The sequence below is a fragment of the Poecilia reticulata genome, chromosome 14 (genome assembly GCF_904066995.2).
Source record: "Poecilia reticulata chromosome 14, P_reticulata-male-v2, whole genome shotgun sequence".
Lineage (NCBI taxonomy): Eukaryota > Metazoa > Chordata > Actinopteri > Cyprinodontiformes > Poeciliidae > Poecilia > Poecilia reticulata.
The window spans coordinates 7,171,788-7,193,006 of NC_088843.1; the positions used below are offsets into that span (position 1 = coordinate 7,171,788).

At 39.5% G+C, this 21,219-nt stretch overlaps 2 protein-coding genes across 3 annotated transcripts; both read left to right on the forward strand.

The window, feature by feature from the left end:
- Positions 1 to 1,934: 1,934 nt before the first annotated feature.
- scaf4a (SR-related CTD-associated factor 4a) lies at positions 1,935 to 17,219 on the forward strand. 2 transcript variants are annotated; one of them, XM_008427228.3, is made up of 19 exons: positions 1,935 to 2,129; positions 4,628 to 4,711; positions 4,836 to 4,880; positions 4,979 to 5,140; positions 5,225 to 5,357; positions 5,500 to 5,636; positions 5,730 to 5,936; positions 6,282 to 6,367; positions 6,454 to 6,538; positions 6,939 to 7,115; positions 7,664 to 7,737; positions 7,825 to 8,015; positions 8,178 to 8,278; positions 11,152 to 11,265; positions 11,355 to 11,511; positions 11,786 to 11,913; positions 13,382 to 13,535; positions 13,644 to 13,799; positions 13,908 to 17,219. In XM_008427228.3, the coding sequence occupies exons 1-19, from the start codon at positions 2,100 to 2,102 to the stop codon at positions 15,389 to 15,391; spliced, it is 3,705 nt and encodes a 1,234-aa protein (XP_008425450.1). In that variant the 5' UTR covers positions 1,935 to 2,099; the 3' UTR covers positions 15,392 to 17,219. The 2 variants fall into 2 exon arrangements, with proteins under 2 accessions (XP_008425450.1, XP_008425451.1); XM_008427229.3 differs by having other exon boundaries at positions 6,285 to 6,367.
- A 1,452-nt stretch (positions 17,220 to 18,671) lies between these two features.
- Positions 18,672 to 21,219, forward strand: sod1 (superoxide dismutase 1, soluble). The gene is made up of 5 exons (XM_008427227.2): positions 18,672 to 18,827; positions 19,925 to 20,021; positions 20,127 to 20,196; positions 20,638 to 20,755; positions 20,849 to 21,219. The coding sequence occupies exons 1-5, from the start codon at positions 18,756 to 18,758 to the stop codon at positions 20,954 to 20,956; spliced, it is 465 nt and encodes a 154-aa protein (XP_008425449.1). The 5' UTR covers positions 18,672 to 18,755; the 3' UTR covers positions 20,957 to 21,219.

The following is a 21,219-nucleotide window of genomic DNA, read 5'->3' on the forward strand; positions in this document are numbered from 1 at the left end:
AGACAAACAGAGAATAATTTCACTTATGAGTAAACAAGGTGGCCTAATTAACATTTTTAATCATCCAAAGGAGAACAGGGAGGGGCCACTCATCGCAATCTTCGGCCAAAAAAAATTATTTTGTTTTTTTATAGTAAATCTAATCAGTATCAAATACTTGAACAGTTGCTTTAATTACATTTTTATTGAATAAATGAATCTATTCACTTTATTTTCAAATGTTGTACATTATTAGAATTTTTTTGTGTGCGTAGCTATGCTTCAGTTTCGATCTCTAAACAGAATGGCTTTAGCAATTCTAAACCACATGCTGCTTTTTCCAAGACTGCTGGACCATGCTTTCTTGATAATTCACTCTAGACATAATAAAGATATGGAGCGTACAAGTACGACATCTTTTGGAGACTTTTTGCACTACAATAAAATGCAGCGCAGTCGTCTTGGGTGAAATTCAATCTATATCCGTTTTGTAATTGTCTTGACACAAGGGCCTCAAGCATCTCATCGATTAGACCTGCATTAGCCCTTAAAACAAAGCATTTGATCTTCCCACGGGGTAAAATGTGTTACAATTTTCTGCACGTCTTTTGTGTCTGTAGCTTTTTAAACACCTTGATCTAAGATGACTATTACACAGGCAGACCTACTTTCAAAAGTAGATGAAAGCAAATTTTATGGAAGGAACAGTAAAAAAAATAGATGCTTCCTGAGTTGAGAGTTAGATACTGATATTTGCTGATTAAATCAAAGTTCTTGCTGTAAAAGCCATTATTGTTGGATTTCAGACTGTATGGGTAAAACATCCTTGTGGATTTTAAAAATAATTCTGTTTTTGAGTCACAGCTGTGAGGAGCGTCCTCGAAGAAAGACCTTGTGTTGCAGGAACAGAGATCGCAAAATCGTTTGCATTCATATCTGTGGGGAACTGTGGCACTAGTGCTTATGGAGTAATTTCTTCTGTTACTGTTTGGCTTCACAGCAGATACTGTGCCTTGTAAAATTCATTTTACATCTTGCATGTTGTAACTGCATACCTCGATGTATTGATTTGACATTTTTTGTGATGAATCACGACAAATTGATGCAAAATTGTGAAGTGAAACAAATAGTAAACATGATTTTCAAGTAATGTTTTAGAAATAAAGGTGGCAAGAAAAATAGTTCAATGCCTTTACTCTGATAGCTCTAAAATACAATCTAGTATAATCTGCCATTTCAGATTAGCAGTGACTTTTCTTTCACCCACCCTCAAATAGAGGTTGGCTCTCTTAAACTCTCTACTAAAAGTTGTGAAGCAGATTTTCCCACTTAAGTTGTGAATCTATCCCATATTACTAAAGAGTGTTTCTCTGACTATTACTGGCTGTTTCTCAGATTATTCCTCTTCTTGCTTTACCTACCAAGTTTAGATGATCAACCGTGTGATAATAGCTAAACTGTTTATTCTAATGCACTATGAGTATAATTATTTTATGATAAAAATGAGGCAGTGTACTTGAAGTTTACTTTTTCTAAGCTAAACCTTACATACGTCAGAGCAGTGTAGTGAAGTATTCTTGGCTTTTCTTGAAAAGTATATAGATAAGGCTTAGACTAAGTACATTAATACTAAGGTTTACACTTATACTTTAATACTAAAACCTTTACTTGTATCATTCTTGGTATATTTCTATCAATTAATTTTTTGATTCCTAAAATGTGCAGTTTTCTTGTACCTATTTTCACAAAGAAGGACTTCAATTCTCAGCTGGAGACACTATATTGTTTAAATGTTTTAAGCAAATGCATACTTTTACCCCTACCATTTTTGACAAATAAAAACTTGCTAAGTGAACTTACAATTAAACTATTAAAACGATTCATATTCTTTTTTCAGGCAGCACAGTAAGTGAAGTGGAAGTACCCTGCCACCTAGTGGACAAACCCAAGAACAACACCACCGAATCCCATCATGCTTTGCTGTGCCCGCCGACCCAACGCGAGGCTAACTGGCGTTAGCTACCGGGGAGCGGACATGTTGTTCCGTCCTTTCCTGGAATAAACATCGCTTTGACCAGGATTTCTGGAGTAAAGGGAGAAGCCAGGTGCATCTGGCAATCATGGAGGCCGTGAACGCCTTTAACCAGGAGGTGAGCTGCACGTTGGGCTCGCTCAGAATCTGAAGTCACCGTGGCTGGTGGATGTGGTCACAGCAGTGCTGTGATGCTGTGTAGCTAACCGAGCAGGTCGGACGAGGGGGCCTGCTAGCCGTTGGACTTTCTTGGTGTTTTTGTAATTGGGTTAATGTTAGTGTTGCGCTTCGTCAACTGGGGTGGTATGACATTGAATAGCAGGATGCCTTACTCTAGTGCATTAAGAAGCCACTCGGTTATCTCAGAAAACAGAGTAAACATTGGTACCAGGATCCTCCGTGATGCTAATGGGAGTGAATTGGTCCCAAACACTGCTGCTGGTAACAGTACGATTAGCAAACATACTCTCCAGTTAACACAGTGATGCAAACGGACTGCAGGCCTACAGGGGTTTTATTGTTGCTAATTTGAAATAATAAGCATGCGAGGTGTTTCTTAAAGAGCAGACACGGTAAGTTTCTTTGAGGCCTGTTCATGCTGTTGGAAGCCCAGTCAGAACCTGCAATGTCTGTTACTCAGTAAGCTTTACCTTAACACGGTTATCAAAGCTGGAGCCTATATACTTAATCTATTATTGAGGCTCAAATTGACCTCTTGCAAGATATTTATCTTCGAAGTTGTTGCCATTCCTGCGATCTTTACAATCTTTGCAGTATTTGTTGTCTCACCTGAAGCAAAATTACAGCTGTAAGAATACTAGGGTATGGTTAAAAGGGCAAATCATAGACTTTATTTTCTGTCGTGTGATGCTGAAAGTGTGGGTTTGTGTCAGATTTTATGCATCTCCTTCTACCTTAGATAAGTGGCTATTTTGCTTTCAGATGATGTATGAGATTATCTCCTCTTTTAGAGGCGTTCATTATGAAAAATGAATCTATAATGATTTTCTTTTACTCTAAAATCAGGATTTGCTTTGCTACAGTTACTTTGAGATTCACACGATATCTCAGAAACGTGTAGAAGTATCACTGTTTTGTGATGCCACAGTAATTAAACCAAAATGTATTACGCTATTTAATTCTGATTATTTAAGCCAGGAAAATCAACAATAAAATAATGACATAATCACAGTTGGAGTAATTTTCTATACAGAATAACATTTATTTACTTTTCTATTTTGATGGACACTTTGACTGGTTGGCTCTCCTTAAATTTCAACACCATGACTGTGTGTGTGTGTTTTTTTATTTTTATCTCTGACTATATTTCCAAAAAGAACACAAGGAAAAAGTATTGGTGCCTTCTTTCAGCCAGCTGACTGGCAGGGCTCAGCAACAAGTAGGTTGCTTTGGGCTCTCTATATATCTGAGTTAAACTCAAATCTGTAACCAAAACTTTTTTAAAAACAGAATGAAGCGTATACGCACAAACCTGGTTAGCCAGTCCAGTTTACAGTAGCCAGTTTTAGAGTTGCTCTCCTGCTTTGGGTTTTATCTCTTTAAAGGTGAATCAAGTTAGTAGAAAAATATAAAGATGGTGAGACAAGACAATATATACTGGGCATTTATTTTGCAGACTGTGAATAGGGACAATTTAAAGGTATGTTGAGATTTTAAAATGTTAGTTTCTAACATTCAGTGGTGACTTTCTAGAGGTTCAAAGTCCTGTTAATGAGTTGGTGGAGAAAAGGTTTGTGTCACCTAAGTTTTCTCAGGCTGCATGGAGTGCAGAATAATGCAGCACTGCCCCTCCCCCACCTATTGCACATGGCAAGGCCTAAGCGAAACTACTACATTTTTCCCTCACTTACAAAACAGAGAAATGTGTTTGAAAACTCTGGTTGTGAGAAACATGGACGGTTTTGGTGTGAAATCTAAAGTAGCACCACTGATGGCTCCCATTAAGCTGTTGCTGTTTTATTATTATTATTATTATTATTATTATTATTATTATTATTATTATTATTATTATTTTTGAGGATATCTGGTAGGGGGGAATCCCTGATATTTTATCTCATTGATATTATATGGTGAGAAACTCATTCAGGCTCTTGGCTAACTGTGTTATTACAATATCAGTACAAATCTTAACCACTAAACTGAACAGATAGTTTCAGACCCAGGTAGCTCAGATTATTATTTAAGAGCCATGTTTAACAGTACATTAAATTCAGAATATTTTTTCAGTTTGATTTTAAAACATTTCAAGCAGCACATAATAAAAAAAAGTAAATATTTGTCTCCGTTCTGACAAAACCTGATAAAACCACCACACGAGATATAAAAAAATGTGCGTAGTAATCAATAATGGCAACAGATAAGAGATTTTTGAGGAAACAAATTTCTATTTTAGAAAGTTTAATTACATTTAGGTCCAACACATTTGCCTGTAAAGTAATACAGCCTTATTTTAGTGTATCATGTGAAAAACGGACGTACTTCAATAAAATAAGAATTTGACCTGAAACTCATTTATTTTCGCTCCATTTGGTGTTGTCCATTCTACTGTTTCATGATTTTCCATCTCATCCTTTCATTATCTTTTCCACTCTGCAGTTATTCTCCTTGATGGACTCCAAGCCTCCTATATCTCGAGCAAAGATGATCTCCATCACCAAATCAGCCATAAAAGCTATGAAAGTAAGTAACAGTTTTTTATGTGCTGTATATTTTTGTGTTCATGTTTTCTGCTTTTAAAAATAGGTTTGCATTTCTTTTAGCCTCCATTAAGCTGAAAACACTCATTTGATCCCTTTTTTTTCAGCTCTACAAACACGTGGTCCAGATTGTGGAAAAATTTATCAAAAAGGTAAGTCTGGTTTTGTTATTTGAAAAGCACTTTTTTTTTCCTCTCAACAAACATAAGTAATTTAAAGGTATTTGTCTCCTTGGTCTTGATTCCTCCAGTGTAAGCCAGAGTATAAAGTTGCTGGCTTGTATGTGGTTGATTCCATTGTGAGGCAGTCCAGGCACCAGTTCGGACCAGACAAAGACGTGTTTGGTCCGAGGTTCACCAAAAATATCACAGGAACCTTCGAGAACCTTTGTCTCTGTCCCATAGAGGACCGGGTAAGAATGGAAAATAAAATCTTCTGAAAGGCTGGAAAATTTTCTGGAATGATGCTTCATTTCTTTTCTTTTCTTTGTTTGTAGAGTAAGATTGTGCGGGTTTTGAACCTGTGGCAGAAGAACGGAGTGTTTAAGATTGAGGTTATTCAGCCGCTCTTGGATATGGCTGCAGGTTCTGGCAGTGGTGCTGCTTCCATCACACACACAGAAGAGCCAGGTGAGTTGTAATTTAAGTCCTTTTTAAATCCCACGTTATAGAAACAGTTTTATCTCTAAAGTATTTTTACTGAATGAGCATTTGCACCTTTAAAAACATGTTTGTGCCACCTATAAACACTCCCAACTGTCTCATCATTTAGGTTCACCACCATCTCCAGCCAAAGAGCCTGTTACCGTAGTAACAGCCAACTCCACCCCAACAGCCGCTCCTCCACTACACAACTCTGACGCCTTTGCTGCCGTTGCACAGCTCTTCCAGTCTTCGCAGGGCCAGCAGGTGTGTTTACACCCATGGAAACCTGACATAGCTTCATTCATTTGCTTTCTGTTGTCGTCATGGAAACTTCTGACTCTACTTTGTATTTCTTAGCTCCAGCAGATGCTCCAGAACTTTCAGCAGCAGGCGGTGAAGCCTGAAACCAACACTCAGCCTCTTCTGCCGACCGCTCAAATGCCAGTTCAAAGCGCGCCTACTGGCCTGGCTGCGGCTGCTGCTGCGCCTCACCTCTCCTCGCCTCAGCCTCCTCCACCCGTCCACTCCACCCAGTCGGTCCAGCAAAAGACCGCTTTTGACATGGTGACAGATATTTGCATTCTAGCCCGTACTGCCTTGCAGAGTATTTATACGCCTTGAACTTTTTCAGTTTTCCGCTAATTTAAATGGAATTTGCTGGGGTTTTATGTTATTGATAGACACAAAGTAGTGGAGGATGCATGGCTTTTAAATTTGTGACAAATAAACAAACCAACAACACTCTGAATGCACACTTTTCAGATTTAAAAAAAATCTTTTATAAGCCATGTTTACAAAAAAAGACTTCAGAGTCCAGTGTTTGGAATTTGTTTTAATTTTTTTTGTAAAAACCAAACTAAAAAAACTGTAATTTAGAATTTACAGCTTGATTTTCTGTCTTTCCTTCAGAAGTTGCTGGATCGTTTTGACTACGATGATGAACCAGAAGTTGGAGAGGAAACTAAAAAGGATGAAGCCTCCTCCCAGCCCTCTTTGTGAGTCCCCACCCTCATTCTGAGTAGCATAGCCTTTACAAATAACATCAAGGGGGATTAATGATGATGCGTTTTTCTTATTGCAGTATGCAACAACCTCCAGTCTTTCCTCAGCACATGGAGCACTTTAATACACAGATGATGAATCTCTCACAAGACATCACACAGCAGGTAGTAACGCTGGACTTTCATTGTTCATTTTTATTTTATTTTTTACACCAGATGTTTTAAGGTGTGAACATCAGTTAATGGAGATGGAAAAGAATTGCATTCTTTATCAAACAAGTGGATTAAATGTTTTGATGTACTGAAAGAAATAACTGTACAGTAGGTCTGACTGATTTAAAATTTTGTTTAAGGTAAACACTCAAAAATATCTTGAGAATTTCTTTAGTCAGGATCTGCCACTCAGGAATATTTTATATTTTTGTTTAATATGAGGTGGTGTTACTACTCATCAATTTAACAGATACCTTTAAGAAGACAAAAGTGAATAAAATCTGAACAAATCTAATTCTGATGTAAGATGCAAGGATTGGTATTGGATATTAATTACAGATCTCTTCTTTAGGTTTCGGTGCCTCCTAATGGTCAGCTGCAGGGTGGTGTTGTTCTGCCAGGACAAGGCTACCCTGTTGCCATGCCATCAATGGGGCACGCTCTTCCAGGGCACCACATTCCCGGTTCAACTGGGCTTCCAGGCTTCCCAGGGATATACCCTCCTCAAAACGCTGCCCAGCAACAACAGGTAGGTTTCCAGCCATCAGAGGTCATTAATTCTAGCAGGAGCAGAGGAAGAGTCATCTAGGTGCAGTGAAACACTTTTTCCCTTGATTTAAATAAGAGACAAATATCATTACAGAGATTAGAAACAGTCTTCAAAATCTTATTTTAGCGATTAACATAGAAGATGCTAATCGCCATCTTTGTGTGTACTCTGTGTAGATGCTTAACTAGATTCAAAGGTTTACAAATGGCTGACAAAATTTCCAATTTTCAAGTGTGAGCTTTATAAGCCAGAAAATCAAACCTACAGCCTTCTTGGTACCTGCTGAAAGTCTTTTATCTCTCTTGCAGCCTGAAGTGATGTTCTTCAAAATCATTGTTTTCTTTTAAATAGATTTGAACAAGTTTTAGTTTTAGATTCATGTTTTTCTTCAAACTGAGAAACAGTTCAGTAACATAAATCTAATTCCTTGACTTTTAAGATAAATTAATAAACGTTAAATATTAATCAAGAACTGGTTTGGTCATCTTCTGATTCATTGATTTTTTTTTTTTTCATCTTTTCACCAGGACTCCTCAGTGGATATGGACCATTCATCAATGAGAGATGGCCGGCATGGTCGACGGTCCCACTCAGGCTCAAGGTAAAGTCTGAAATGGATGCTAAGTATTTTTATGACAATCTGCCAAAAAGAAGTTTCCTGGTAACAAAGCTTCCTTTGTCTACACAGATCTCCAAAGAGGAGAAGGTCTCGGTCCAGTTCCCGCTCCCGACGGTCCAGGCACAGGCGATCTCGCTCCCGCTCCAGAGATCGTCGCCACCACTCACCTCGCTCTCGCTCACAGGAGCGCCGGGAGAGAGAGAGAGAAAGAGAGCGGCGGCAGAAAGGCCTTCCGCCTCCCAAGAACGAGACTCTGAGCAGTGAGTCATCACCTAGGTTACGGAGGAGATTATTTATCACAGGAATGATTGAAATCTGCACTTATTTGTCCTTTTTTCCCTCCTGCGAACGAAAGAATTTGTTTAAATCTTTTAACTTGAAATATTGCCAAATTTCTTGCTTGATGTATTTTTCCTCTTTAGTTTGTAGTACTACACTGTGGGTGGGTCAGCTGGACAAGAGAACTCAACAGCAAGACGTCGCCTCGTTGCTTGAAGAGTTTGGACAGATTGAATCTATAAATGTAAGTCGATTTGTTTGGATCAGATATATTTAATCTTAAAACAGTAATTTGTGTGCTTTAGAATTTCAATGTTTTTAACTTAGTTACTTAATGGACACTGATAAGTCCTGCTTTGTATTTATTTTAAGTTTATAGAAGATTTATTATTCAACCAGCAGCTGTAATCAGAAGGTTCCCCACTTAATCTTGATTATTTGCCCAGAAAGAGCAAATAATTGGCTCATATCACATTTTTTTCCCTAGAAACACTAGCAATGATCTACATCGAGGTTTCTGTTAGGCCCACAGGTATAGAAGCAACTATCAAAGAAGAAGTTTTATAATTTCAGGTTCATTTTGATTGTTCATACAAACCAATGACAGTCAGCAGAATAAAGCTGCATTTCTTTTAACAACATTTTCTAACAACATCTTTGCTTCCATAAGCCTCTTGGCAGTCATATTTGTAATTTTTTTATTTATTTTTCATTTAAAAGGTTTTTTTTGTAACTTTATTTAAACAGGAAGGATCCCTGAAATTCACAATCTCACTTGGATGGAGTGTAGCTGAGAAATCATTAAAATATAGCTCTTCTTTTAAAAAGAATTATATATCACAAAATTGCCTACAAGGTCATAATCCCCCGGGCCGTAAATTTTTACTTATTTAGTATCTTCTAGTGCATTTAATTGTTGTTTGCTTTTTTTCTTTGTTTTTAAACTGTAAAACACTTCATGTCCAATACATCTTGTAACTGTCGTCAATGCAATTTCAATGTGTGCAATATCACAGTTATAAAAGTCTACTTGGATGCGTTATTTGGTAGGTTATAATTAAGCTGTTATGTGTTCAAACCCCATTTGTCAATATTGGCCAATTAGATTTTTTATGCCCTCACCTGAGGGCAAAACAGTACAAAATTGAATTAATCCTGAAGAAGCTTCCCCATAAACCACATCTCTGTTAAATGTTGATTATGCCGTGCCTGTGACAGTAGCGCTTAAAGATGATGTTTGTATTGTTAGGTACTTTACCTTTATACTGTTATCTTTAAGAAATATTGTTCCTTTGTTGTCATTAGACAGTCCTTGCTCAGTTAATTGATTTGTCAGACAGAAAAAACTGGTTCTCATATGGTTATTAATAGAGATGTGCCGATCAGGTTTTTTCCTGCCGATTCCAATCACCCATGAGGGCCGATCACTGATAACAATCACATAATTATTTTTTTAATCATAAGCACTACGGTTACATTATGTGGAAAAAGGAACCATGAATTAACCTTAATTTAGATAAAAGCTTTTAAATAGCTTTTTCCAAGAAAAAAAAACAAAACAAAACAAAACAGGCATTCTGCAAATTGTACTGCTATCAGTAATACTATCTTTAACAGACTGAAAACATATGAAGGCTCTGAAGAGGCTAAATAATGTAAAGAGTGTTAGAGATTTTTTGGTATTATCATTTTGTTGTTACTTTAGTTCATATTCAGTCTGATGTTAGAGCAGATTAAAATGTTCTCTTCTTTAGTGTGTGTATTAACTGACCTGGGGGGTCACAGCTGCCTGTTCATCTTCAGGTGAAACAGTTTGACCAAGATTTGAACCGGGCTCAGGCCGTAAATCAGATATCGCATCTGGAACTGGGTTGCTAGTTGTTTAGGTAAATTGTTTTACGACCTTTGCTGTGTTTAGGTAAAATGTTTTACGACCTTTGCTGTTTTTTCTCTGCTGTCTATCTTGCCTATCCTCCCTCTTTGAAGTTTGAAAATAAAAGACAAGCTTTACCCAAAGATTTTCAGAACGCTCTATGAACAGCTCGGAGGAGCAATTGATAGAGTTTGTTCTCCTTTGCAAAGTTTGTCATAAAATTCATATACGTTGTCTGTGGTTCTTTTATGTAGGTTCTAGGAAAATACCTATCAAAGAGTCAAAGTAAAACCTCTCAACATTGCCAAAAGATTCAAGTATAAAACTTAACATTCAAAGGCAAATACAAGTTCCATTACAATAAACAATCCTGACTGAGTTACTGAATGAAAACTTCCTGATAGCATGGCGGCTAGCTGATTACTGCTAGTTCTGAGTGGCTGTATCTGACTGAGCGGAGTAATTATGCAGAACAGGGAGGAGATTGATTATTTTTTCAGAGATTATTTGTTAGGACAGCGAAAGTTTTACATATGTAAAATGTATTTTTTTAAGTTAGATGCTGCAGCTTTAAACAGAAGTTTGGTGTGAGAGTCACTACCAGGTGGAGCAGAAGCGGCGCTCCGTCTGTGAAATGTTACTACCTGTAGCGCGTAGCAGCGGTTCAACATTGAGAGCAGAACCAGCGTCTTACATCGCAGCTCGAAGACTTAAATAATTTTGCGGGTTATTTGTTTAGCTTTCTGACCGTTATGCTAATCCGGGTGAGTGTTTGTAGCTGTGTGCTGCTTTATCTGCTATCTGATCCTCCATATGACTTTTTTACTGCAGTGAGCCTCAATGTAGCCAAACTACATTGTACTTAAACAGTGGCATTGTTTAAGTATGCCATTGTTTTTATGCCATATTAGATTCGTCGTGTTGATGCATTTAGACGTGCTTCAATTTTCCGCTGCAACACGCAAACTTCCCCATTCACTCAGTGCCTTATAGTTCCACATCGCTTAGGATTTGTTGCTGTGCGTTTGCGCAGTGTGAAGGAAAGAGGAGACCAGCTGCACAGGCAGGCTGCGAAATGAGATGCAGGTGATCGGTTTGTGTGATCGGCAACAAGAGACCGTGATCGGCGATCACCGATCATACACGTTTTCATGGAAATCGGCCGATTATGATCGGTGGCCGATCGATCGGCACACCTTTCTTTAGTTATTAACCATTTTTTGTTTTTCTCTGTCATTTCTCAGATGATTCCTCCAAGAGGCTGTGCTTACATTGTCATGATACACAGGCAAGATGCTTACAGAGCATTGCAGAAACTCAGTAGAGGATCGTCAAAAGTTAACCAGAAAGCAATTAAGGTGGGTCTTATTTATTTTGTCTCTGCATATGCTACTGAGAAAAAATTCTGGAAACAAATCCAAATTTAAATCAAATTATTTCCTACCAGATTGCTTGGGCTTTGAACAAGGGTATAAAGCCTGATTTTAAACAGTACTGGGATGTGGAGCTGGGTGTCACCTACGTACCCTGGTCTAAAGTCAGAGAGGACCAGTTAGAGGAGCTGAAGGAGGGAGGAATGCTGGATATGGATACCTTATCACCAGGTAAAAAAACAACTAATGTAGGATAAATATTTATGTTCAAAATGACTGAACCAGAACAACACATTTTCTCCTCAGTATATATTTTGAGACTTGAGACTAATTTTGTTTTAGCTAATGTGACTGGACAGTCAAAAAAAAAAAAAAAAAAAAAAAAAAAACTAAATTCACACACATATCTTTATTCCTAATTTAACAATCCGGATTTACAGTTTACCATTTACTAAATTTAGTTAGCTTTATTACTTAGTAATTACTATCATGACTGACTTTGCAGACTGGAGCAGCATGAGAAAGACCTTCGACCACCTTGAGGAACCCACACACAATGGCCGTTCTGAGCAACAGCAGTCCGAGGAGGCACAAGTCTTACCGATGGCTGTTGCAGCTTCTCATCCTGTACAAGTAAGGAACACAGACGGCCAATGCAAGGCATGGCTGTTTGCCTGCTCACAGCAGAGCAGGAAACCCTATTGGTTTTACTCTGTTTATCCATTCTTCTTATGTTTTTCCACTGGAAGTCACACTGGACCCTACACCCTAAAAATTACAACTTTATTTGGTATCCAGGTTCAGTATCCACAACGGGACTCGGATACAAATATTTAGCCACATTCGCCTGTAGGTGGCGCTATGGTAGAAAATACATGTTTCAGCTTATAACTCCGAAACCAGAAGTCACGTTTACAAAATTGATGTGGGCAAAGTTTCTTAGAAAGATTCTCCAACAGATGTTCCACTGTGCTGTGTCAAAAATTGTGGATCTGGAATATTTTTCACCAGGGAAGCAAGAAAATTGCATTAGCCAAAACCAATCTCGCCCCGTACCATCAATTCTGAGAAAAAAGAAACATGTCACATTATGTGCTAAGGAAGAAACAAAAAGAAGGTTATCGTGGAAATTTTATTTATTTTTTTCCCCAATTACGATGTAATAGCTGATTAAACATCACTACACACGTTGCTACAAAACTAAATTGTTCATAATTTTGAAACTGTAAAAAAATCCACCAATTTCTTTCTTCAACTACAAACACAATATTGACAATGGCTAGCTAGTTTTCTTTCCAATGTCCACCTCTGGGTGGCGCTGGAAAATTGCAAAATTTGTCATGCAAAAACTGCTTATTTTCACCAAGCTTTACACATGCCTCCACTGCATTGGTCTTAAATATATGATCATGGTTCCTTTAAAAAAAAAAAATCTGAGAAATGCTTCATTTGGACAATGTTTTTATTTGAGTTCTCCCACAACGCATCACGCAACGTTTTTCATTTGACAGCGATCATCTCGTGTCACGTGAACCCTGTTGTTTTTACTTCACTTTTCCATTCTTCTTCTTATGTTTCTCTGCTAAAACTTGTACTGCAACCTACCCTCCAAATCGTTTTACAACTTGTATTTGGTATCCGTGTTCATTATCCACACCGCTACTCAGATACAAATATTCAGCCACATTCACCTGTAAGTGGTGCTGTGGTAGGAAATATGTGTTTCAGATTATAACTCCAAAACTAGAAGGCACATTATTTTCAGGACTGTCCTGCATTTGAAACATTTCGGGACAGAAAACCGTCCTGCTGAATTGCCGTCTTGGTCGACACACGCAGATCGCTAACAACGCTGAGGAAGATGGGAAACACATTGGGGGTTGAAACCTGTTGGGTTATATTATAACTGCTTACAGTTGTAGTTGAAATTATTAGTTTTTTATATTTGAAATGTTTTTTTTTATAAATTATGGTTCAGCTGAAGTAAGAGACCCATATTTCAGTCAGTTACTATAGTCCTTCACAAAATGGGTTTTATTTTGCTTAGTGTTACCTAATGTTTACATGGCACTGGTCGAATTATCTGTATTCATTTTCTCAGGTCCCTTCATTGCAGCAGCCAATGGTTGCTATGGGTTCCCTGCAACCTCCGGTCTTTCCTGGCCCAATTGGGATGCCTCCACCTGGCTTTGCTCCAGGCATTCCCCTTCCTCCTTTCATCAGACCTGGCTTTAACCCGTTGCAAATGCCTCCAGGTAGCTGCCAATAATCTTTTACTATTTGCAGTAGTTTTAAAAACTAGGATGCGTGTCTTTCACTCTGGTCAAAGTGAATCTTAATGGGTTTCGCTGCTATATCCCCAGGTTTTCCTGCCTCGGGACCTATGCCCCTCGGTCCAATACCTCCTTCCAAAGGTGGAGTTGATGACCCGCCTCAAGACCCAGCAGGTCAGGGCGCCAAGAAAAATGATGAGGTCCTGGAGGGTCCAAACTTATTTAACCACCAAATGGGGCACATGGGTTAGTAATTTTGTTTCCCTTCGGTTGACTAAAGAAAAAAATAATGGGGTTTGAGCTATTTAGTAACTTAAACACAGCGATCTTAACTACTTGTGGTTTTCCCAACAGGACCTCCAGGAGGTTTTCCAGGTGGACCTCTAACTAATTCTACTGGTGGTCACCCCGTTGGTCTTCTTGTAGGACATCCCGGCGGTCCTCCGGTCGGACATCCCGGCGGTCCTCCGGTCGGACATCTTGGTGGTCCCTCAGCCGGACATCTCGGCGGTCCTCCGGTCGGACATCTCGCTGGTCCCTCAGGCGGACATCTCGGCGGTCCCCCAGTCGGACATCCCGGCGGTCCCCCAGCCGGACATCCCGGCGGGCCCCCAGTCGGACATCCCGGCGGTCCTCCAGCCGGACATCCCGGCGGTCCTCCAGCCGGACATCCCGGCGGGCCCCAAGTCGGACATTCTAGCGGACCCCAAGTCGGACATCCCGGGGGACCCCAAGTCGGACCTCCAGGTCCAGGTGGACACCCTGGAAACATCCAGTCCCCTCTTGGGGGTCTACTAGGTGCCCGACCTGGTATGATGCCACTCCAGCGCCCCCAGGGTCCACCACCGTCACACATGCAACGTTTCCCTCCACCCCAAGGGCAAAGACCACCTCACCCCAACGTGCCCCCTGGCCCGCCACAGTTGATACCCAGGGGGCCACATCCTCAAATGATGCGCCACGAGCCGCCACAACCTAAAGGAGGATTTGGGATGCCCCCTCCACATAATATGAGAGGTCCCTTCCCTCGAGGACATGTCCCGCCCCCTCAAGGTCCTGCCCCGTTTACAAGACCAGGTGGTCCTAGAAGCTTCGAAGGGCAGGAGGAAATGGAAGACCGACCGCTCAGGGGTGACAGGCCAGGATTCAGGGATCGAGAACAGGAGAGGGACAGAGACTGGGATCGAGACAGAGACAGAGAGAGGGACAGAGGGTTTGGAGGGGGAAGACGTTTTGGTGATGGAGGCAGAGGAGGGGGTAGTGACAAAATGGATGGGCGGGACAGGCTCGGAGGTTGGCAGGAAGATGTAGGAAATTCCCGTGGGGGCGGATGGGAGAGAGACAGAGACCGAGATCGGGACAGAGATAGACGGGACTGGAGAGAGAGGCGAGGCAGCCTCGATAGAGACAGAGATCGAGGCCGCAGTGACGATGGGGAGAGAGATCGAGGCAGAGCGGAGGGAGGAGAAAGAAGCAGAGGAGAAGGAGGCAGCCGGGACAAAACCAGAGCGCCTGAAGTCAAAGCAGACAAACCGAGACGGTCGGAGCGACGAGAGAGGACGTCGCGGTGGGATAAAGATGATCGACTGGCCGAACTGGAAAACATGGACAAATTTCGGAGCTCTAACAGCACGGAGCAACCAGGTGGGACTCCTCTGGTTACGGTGGAAACCAGGAAAGAGCCAAATGGGGAAGCCACTAAAAAGAAGGAAGAGTCAGAACATTTACTCGCCGGACTGATTCCAGCTGCTGATAATCCCCAATCCTCCAAGTCTAAAGAGCCGGCTCAAAATGTGTCCACAGCAACAAAAGAAGAAAAAGATGCTGCAGCATCTTAGACCTTCAACCTGTGACTGCTGTGAATGAGGGAAACTCCGAAAAATGTTTTGTTCACTGTAATAGTCTGAGTTCTAACTAGTGACTGTTGGTCAGATGATCGTTGACAGTTCCTGGGCGGTAACACATCTCCCACCACGTTGTCAAACAAATGAAACCAGATCTGTTGAAACATCACGTTACGAGTATAATCTGGCCTGGCATTTTGGTTTCATTTTGATCAATAGTTGGATATTTACTTGTTTTTTTTAATTAAAATAGTTTGTACACAGATGAGGGAAATTATTGTTGTTCCACTTTTATTCATACTCTCATGTCATCACCTTGAGGAAGGAGCTTCTCAACAACAAATAAGTTCTGTTATGGATTCACTTTTAAAATCTGCAACACTGAAAACGATCTAAATTGAATGTATTGTAATGGTGGCTTCAATCTTTTTTCCTTATCACTGCATATGGCATTTTTACCACCAAAAGACGGAATCTAATGATTTTATGAATTAACTAGCTCAAAGGATTTTATTTCTATTTGACGGCATTACCACAAGTGTTTCTTTTATTTTGTTTACTTTTAAGGCAAAAACAAGGAAAATATGACTAATTAGAGAAATACACGTGATGTAAAAAATTAAGAAGTTTTACCATCTTTTACATATTCAAGAATATAATCTAATGCTACATAAATGAACATTGGCCATGATTCAGCTAGGATATTTCCATTAAAAATAGTTTCCAGAACTGGAACTATGAACAACAGCTATTAAAAAAAACGTCAGAAAAAAGAAAACGGTTTGATTTGTCAAAAAGACAAAATTTTGTCAAAAATGTTGATACATTTTGGATATTTTGGTGGTCAAATATTAAATGTTTGCAAGTTAAATGTCATAGGAAACATAAGGATGCCTAATTTTTCCCCTCCAAGTTTATAAATTTTCAGCTGCTATTTTAAATTTTTATAATTGTTAAAACAAATGGCTAAAAACACAGGTTTGGTTTCAATCTGTAAAAAAGAGACAAGTTTGATTTGTAAGAAATTTAAAACAAAGATGTATGCTATCAATGTTAAAAGAAGACTAAAGAAAATTGTTGAATTACCTCACCTTTCTGTTGCCTGCTTTATTTTCTTTATTTTCTTTTTTATAAGCTTTATGATTTTTACTGTTGAGCAAGTGGTGATTGTCAGATTTGTCCCCTTTCAGCACAGTTGTCTGTCAAACTCTAAACTATTTTTCAAAAACAACCTAGTTTCCCAATTGAAAACACACTATATAACATTACAAATTTCTTTTATTTTGAAGCCCAGAATCAACAATCTGATAATTTTACACTGAGTTGTGTAAAGCAGAAATGCTGAAAAATGAAGGCCGCTGCCTAGGACACTGCTGTAAATATGCTTTTGCCACTGATGACTTTAAGGTTTAATGGTAATAGTTGTTAATATTCTGTGATTTGCGTATCTGAAACACATTGACACAAAAAGAACCACAGATACAGGTTGCTTTAACGTTTTTAACTCCTAGTGGTTTGGAAAATGACAGATGTTTCTATGGTTTCTTTTCAATATGGAAGACATGGACATGAAATCGTCAACATTTCAGCCATAGGAACTTGTTTTTAATAAACTATTTTTGTACCAAATGTTTTTTTTCCTTCTTTTAACCTGTGCCTAACTCTTGATTATATATTTGTTTTTGTTCAGCTTTGTCAGATAAATGCTCAAGTGTGAAATATGTAACCTGCCTGTGCAAGTTTTTGGACTAAGCTTCGTGGTTAAAAATAATAACATGATCCTTTATTAAAAGTGAGGTCTTATCATAAAAGGCTAATTGGATGTTCAGCTCCTCTGATTGTTTTTTTTTCTCAGATTCTTGCAATAATTTGATCAAATTTATATATTTCACTATTTGAGAATGCTTAAAACTTTTCCAGTTATTTAAATTGCTCTATCAAGGATGACATAAACTATTAGAGATTTCTTTTAAGTTTTTTTTTACAACTTATTTATGCACTATACCTTGTGAAAGTATTCATAACTTCCATGTATTTTATCTTTTGACTGCTTCATTGTAATACATAAACATGCTTCAATCTAAACCATTACAATACATTTAGGTTCATTTTGTTCAAAAGTGAACCTCTGCCTGCCTCTGTCTTAGAATATTTGCACCCTCCATGTTTTTTCCCTTTCAGGACGGACCTGTATTTGGCCCCATCCATCTCTATCGACTCTTACAGGTTCTCTTGTCTCGTGCTAAACAAAAACACCCCAACAAAATTATTCTTCCATGTTTCACAGAGGGGTTGGTTTGTTCAGAGCGGTGATGTTAATTTTTCTGTCGCACGTCATTTTGTGTGCAAGCAAAAAAAATGTTGATTTGCCGTCATCTGAGCAGAGCACACTCTTTACATTTTGGCTGTATCTGCCGTGGATCAGCGGTTCCCAGCCCTGTCCTGTGGCACTCTGCATGTTTTAAATGTCTCCCTGAAGCACACCTGACTTCAAGTGGATGGCTCATGAGAACTAGACAGTCAAATGATTTGAATCATTTGTGCAGGGGGCTTTAAAACTATGCAGGCAAGTGGGTTTTTAGGACCAGGCTTGTGGAGCACCAATTAATGCCTTGAAATAATTGGGGTTCTGTTTCTTTAAAACTCTCCTGTTCTTTCCTACACTTTGTCTTCAGCTCTCTTCATCACAATGTTTCTCCGTTAAACCTTTACCAGTGTTTCACTGAGAAGGTTCATATGAAATGGCAGATGTGCAGTTCCACCATGGTTTTGGTCATTGCTGCTGGCGCTAGTCTGGAGGAACTGAGTGGGAGAGTTGCGGAGGGAGGAGTGCTCCATGAGGCTGAAATTCGGTTTGGAGACTGCAGGAGCTGCATAGAAAAGGCGTCGTTTGGTGAGACCGAGTCGTTTGCACACTTGGATGGCTGCCACAGGAGATTAAACCATTTCTCAAACATGCATGAAAGAATCAAAGCAACACGCCAAGAATGTTTTGAGGGAATAACGTAACATGAGGTAAAGCTAAAAAATGAAAAATAAGGTAGATTTTGCAATACTACCAAGTTTGTAGTTTTCAACAAGTATGAAAAATTAATTTTTTGTGACATGTGGTACCAACATAGGCAAAAAATACATGTATTCTTTCTAGAAATGAGTTTTATAGACTTAAACCACATTCATCAACCTGGCTACTGGAGACTTTTTTCATACAAGATTGCGACCAATCAAAAAATTCCTTCTTAATCTATTGGTTATCTGCGATATAAGCCCGCCCATTACGTTCATTGACGCAGCGTTTATTCAGTTGGCCGTCTGCTCCTTGTGATAGTAAGTCTGGTGAGGCCTGATTGCTGCAGAAATGGTGCTCAAAGCCGTGTGTGTCCTAAAAGGAGCTGGGGAGACCACTGGGACGGTTCATTTTGAGCAGGAGGTAAACGTGCTGCAGGTGTAATAATTAGAAAGTTGTCAGCTTAAAAGGAAAAAAAAGAAATTTAACATTGTTTTTTTTTTTTGTCGGGTGCTTTAGCTTTGTAATGCTACGGAGGCTAACTTTCATTCACAGGTTAGCTAATGCTTACGGTTTCAAGGAGATACGTTTTGTTTGTTGTCGCCCTCCACGTCCCCATGCTTTATTAAAGTTTTTAATCGGAGCTAATCAAGTTTGTCGTAGATTTGCGTAGTTTCCCAACACTTAACTCGATGCAAATTAGCTTTCGAGTGTGTTCTGCAAAACAAACGCAAAGTGCACATGTCTGTCTGTATGCTATCTTTCACTCTTTATTCACAGCAGCGCTTAATTACCCAGCTAATATTGCTGAAATCAAAGGCTTTCCTGTCGGACCATAACCTTTGAACATTTTCGGGCTGGGAGTGGTAATTATTTACCGCGTAGACGCCTGTTGCGTAAGTTGGACATTAGCTCACTGCTAGTCGCTCACTGCTAGTGGTGGTTTCTTAATCACGCCCCAGTCATTCGTAACGGTGTTTAACTATTGTGCGTTGATTTTTACGTAACCACACTCAAAAGCTGCTGCTTGGGTCTCACAGCTGGGTGATATGAAAGTGTCCGTTTGATTTTTCTGCCGAGTCATTCCCTCACCCCGTCATGGATCGAGTCACCACTTCGTACCCGCTTTTTGTCCCCCAAGCGTTTCTCTCTACTAGTTTCTCGCATAAATATGACTAAAGTTTTGAATGCGCAATGTCATGGTGCACTTTACACATGTGCATCGATGCTGTGCATGACATGACTCCACATTTTTACTTGTAGTTTTGTTAATATTACATTTGGGTATAGTATTTGTACCTCTAGTTGACCATAAACTTGACTGTCTTGTAATATTGTGATTATTTGACTGGAGGCGTTGCAGACAGGATCTTGTTGTAATATGGATAATGGAAAACCTCTCACTGTGGTTTGAACGTGTGTTTTCAAGACAGTCAGTTAAATTTGCTTTGTGGGTAATTAATCAGTGCTGCCTGCCTCTGACAGCTCTTTTGTGCACATTGTTGCTGTTTAATCCCCAGAATGAGTCGGCTCCTGTGAAGGTTACTGGAGAAATCGGTGGCCTCACACCTGGTGAGCATGGTTTCCATGTCCATGCTTTTGGAGATAACACAAATGGTGAGTGGTTTTTTTTCTTTTTTTTTTTTTTAAGTTCTGCTTAAATAAAGAGGTGCTTTCCACTGGAGATCTACAGGATTTAATATTGTATTTTCTCGTTTCCAGGGTGCATCAGTGCAGGGCCACACTACAATCCCTTTTCAAAGAACCATGGTGGTCCAACTGATGCAGAACGGTAAGTTAATCCAGGGGAAATGAGCAGAGACGTGTTTAGTGAGATGTGCCTGCCTGGTAATGGAATAGATATTGATAATTTTTATACATGCTAAAATGGGAGGGAAAAAAAATCTAGACCACCTGTTTTTGTTAATTGGATATCTATCTAATTCAATTTGGTCAGGTTATTGATATATTGAGCAGTGAGGAAAAAGTTGCTGCCTGCTGCTTTTCCAGCCTAAATGAAACTGAGGCTTTAAATACTGATGCTATGATGTGGTTTTCAACAATTGTAGAAAAATACACAAAGAATTAATGCTTTGTGCCACATTTTTTTCACAATGGCTATCAGGTGGTACTAAAACACTTGTACTTATTTTTATGTTTATAAAATACCTTAAATGAATTTGAGAGAGATTACACCGGGCTAAGAACTGGAGTTTTACGTTTCTCCAATTAGACATGTTGGAGACTTGGGGAATGTGACTGCTGGAGCCGACAATATAGCCAAGATTGACATCAAAGACAGTTTGATCAAGCTCTCAGGGCCCGACTCCATTATTGGCAGAACTATGGTGGTAAGTCACTTTCATCTCTTTTTACATTAATGCCTAGATCCCCCCCCCCACCCCCCCATGTCACAGACTCTGTAAATCTGCTTATTCTGTTAGATCCATGAGAAGGCTGATGATCTTGGAAAAGGAGGAAATGAAGAAAGCCTTAAGACGGGTAACGCTGGCGGGCGCCTGGCCTGTGGAGTTATTGGCATCGCCCAGTAAATCGAGTTCTCAAAAAGAAGCACTTAAAATTTCCCCAAGGCACTTAATGAGACCAACATAGCTATTAGATGTAACCTTGTTCTCTTCAGAACTGTGTGGGCTTTTGACTTGTTTGATAGTTTAGCCACTCTGTCCTATCTGTTCCTATTGGAAGTTGTCTGAATGGGGTCTGCCTGCCAAATAGCTTTGGCCCAGAAGAATTGGTAACGCACAAGTCATTTATAAATGTATTCTATTGCATAATAAATATTTCTTCAGATTCA

What these genes read in the sequence shown, in the direction of transcription:
- scaf4a (XM_008427228.3), top strand. Translation starts at nt 2,100, where the DNA reads ATGGAGGCCGTGAACGCCTTTAACCAGGAG. An exon ending in AGTCTTCGCAGGGCCAGCAG is followed by an intron (nt 5,637 to 5,729) that starts GTGTGTTTACAC and finishes TGTATTTCTTAG; the next exon opens with CTCCAGCAGATGCTCCAGAA. An exon ending in TTAACCAGAAAGCAATTAAG is followed by an intron (nt 11,266 to 11,354) that starts GTGGGTCTTATT and finishes ATTTCCTACCAG; the next exon opens with ATTGCTTGGGCTTTGAACAA.
- sod1 (XM_008427227.2), top strand. Translation starts at nt 18,756, where the DNA reads ATGGTGCTCAAAGCCGTGTGTGTCCTAAAAGGAGCTGGGGAGACCACT. An exon ending in CGGTTCATTTTGAGCAGGAG is followed by an intron (nt 18,828 to 19,924) that starts GTAAACGTGCTG and finishes TTTAATCCCCAG; the next exon opens with AATGAGTCGGCTCCTGTGAA. An exon ending in TTTTGGAGATAACACAAATG is followed by an intron (nt 20,022 to 20,126) that starts GTGAGTGGTTTT and finishes TCTCGTTTCCAG; the next exon opens with GGTGCATCAGTGCAGGGCCA.